The sequence below is a fragment of the Lolium perenne genome, chromosome 3, assembly GCF_019359855.2.
Source record: "Lolium perenne isolate Kyuss_39 chromosome 3, Kyuss_2.0, whole genome shotgun sequence".
NCBI classification, from domain to species: Eukaryota; Viridiplantae; Streptophyta; class Magnoliopsida; order Poales; family Poaceae; genus Lolium; species Lolium perenne.
The window spans coordinates 286,929,506-286,931,541 of NC_067246.2; the positions used below are offsets into that span (position 1 = coordinate 286,929,506).

The following is a 2,036-nucleotide window of genomic DNA, read 5'->3' on the forward strand; positions in this document are numbered from 1 at the left end:
AGAATAGTAATCATAATCCGCCGCAAAGCCAATCACCATAGAAAGTTTGGGTAGGGGCAACAAACAAAGGAAAAATGTGAAACAAAATAGGAGTGGCACCTTTGAGTTGAGGGCTGATCCGTTTTGCAACTACCAAAGCTACAAGTGGAACAAGTACAACAAGGAATCAAAGACGCTAGCCGCGCAGCGCCCACACCTTTACTCACAAGCATCCTGCGACGCGCACCCAAACCCAACCGGGCAGTCAAATCCCGCTCCCTCTGCAGGATCCGGTCAATGCAGCGAGAAAAGCACCACCAGTGACCAGAAAGAAAGAAGGAATCACCACCAACAAGGCAACAACACAACGCCCCTCTGCTCTGCTAGCTTCTCGCCGTCACCATATATACGCGCGCCTCCCTCTCCCCACGGCCTTCTCCTCTGCACACCGCCGCGCGCGAGCTCAAACTCCCAGCTAAGTGCAAGAAGAAGAAAGGACGACGCGGTTCCTCCCGTGCGCGCCGTAGGTGGTGGCATCGGGCATCAGCCGCGCGCCATGGGGAGGTCGCCGTGCTGCGAGAAGGCGCACACCAACAAGGGCGCCTGGACCAAGGAGGAGGACCAGCGCCTCATCGGCTACATCAAGGCGCACGGCGAAGGCTGCTGGCGCTCGCTGCCCAAGGCCGCGGGCCTCCTGCGCTGCGGCAAGAGCTGCCGCCTCCGCTGGATGAACTACCTCCGCCCAGACCTCAAGCGCGGCAACTTCACCGACGACGACGACGAGCTCATCATCAAGCTCCACGCCCTCCTCGGCAACAAGTAAGCCTCCCTCCTGCCGATCGATCAGACAGCCACCCACTCAATTCAATGCGCGCGCGTCGGCTTCTCCGCCGCCTCTTTTGTTCTCCGATTTCTCTGGTTTCTTGGCTCAGCCGAGCGGTCTCCTCTCCGTCGTGCAGGTGGTCGTTGATAGCGGGCCAGCTGCCGGGCCGGACGGACAACGAGATCAAGAACTACTGGAACACGCACATCAAGCGCAAGCTCCTCAACCGCGGCATGGACCCGCACACGCACCGCCCCATCAGCGCCGCCGCCGCCGCCAGCGGGCTCACCACGGCCAGCAACGCTGCCTCCAGCTTCCCCTCCTCTCCGGCGGCGCCCGCGTCCAGGCTCCCCAACGCGCTCTACACCGCCCCGACCAGCACCGTAAGCTTCGCGAGGCCATCGCCGTCGGACGACGGGCACAGCAGCAGCGGCGGGAGCACCGACGGCCCGCGCTGCCCCGACCTCAACCTCGACCTCGACCTGTCCATGAGCCTGCCGTGCTCGCCGCCGCCAAAGACGACAACACCTGCCCCTGCGTCCCCGCTCCACACGCCACAGCACCACCACCAGCAGAAGCAGAGCATCTGCCTGTGCTACCACCTCGGCGTCCGCAACGGGGCGGCCTGCACCTGCAAGGCGGCGTCGCCGGCGGGCCACCGCGTCTTCCGGTTTCTCAGGCCCATGGAGGAGGGCCAGTACATATAGCGCACTAGGCACCCACAAAACAAAACAAAAAAAGAAACTCTGTAAAAAGCTAAAGATGGGAGAGATTCTAGTTGAGTTAGCTGATGTGGATTATTTTCTCATGTTTCGCTTTATCCAAATATCATTCATTTCTTCTTGCCATTCACGAGCACAACTAATTACGTAGAATCTACTTCTAGTGCAGTAGCAAGATTTGATAAACGAGTGTAGAACTACACAGAACAATTAGGCGCGCACACACACAAAACAGTAGGAGGTATTATTGGTTTGCGCATCCGGTTCGGGTGTCTCCCTGCCGTTTGAAGTTTCAGACCTCTCACAACAACAAAAAAAAGCAAATCAAAATCAAACAAATCTGAATATAACCAATTTATCGTTTTTGATGACTCGTTGACAACCTCCTCAACCCAAGCTTCCATCTCCTGCTCCAAATCTGAATATACTGTGAGAATAGAGAATGTGTAGTGTTTTTCGTGGGGACGAAACCTATAGTGAAAATGGACCTCCTAAATAAGTCTTTCCTGAAA

At 56.8% G+C, this 2,036-nt stretch overlaps 1 protein-coding gene across 1 annotated transcript; it reads left to right on the top strand.

Annotated features, from left to right (window-relative positions):
* The first annotated feature begins 259 nt into the window (after window positions 1–259).
* Window positions 260–1,650, top strand: LOC127344199 (myb transcription factor 42). Its single transcript, XM_051370418.2, has 2 exons — window positions 260–798; window positions 939–1,650. Exons 1-2 carry the CDS (start codon window positions 536–538, stop codon window positions 1,507–1,509), a joined length of 834 nt encoding a protein of 277 aa, XP_051226378.1. The 5' UTR covers window positions 260–535; the 3' UTR covers window positions 1,510–1,650.
* Window positions 1,651–2,036: the final 386 nt, after the last annotated feature.

Excerpts from the sequence above, each read along its gene's own strand:
- LOC127344199 (XM_051370418.2), top strand. The coding sequence starts at position 536 with ATGGGGAGGTCGCCGTGCTGCGAGAAGGCGCACACCAACAAGGGCGCC. Across the intron at positions 799-938 it reads CACGCCCTCCTCGGCAACAA|GTGGTCGTTGATAGCGGGCC; the intron begins GTAAGCCTCCCT and ends TCCGTCGTGCAG.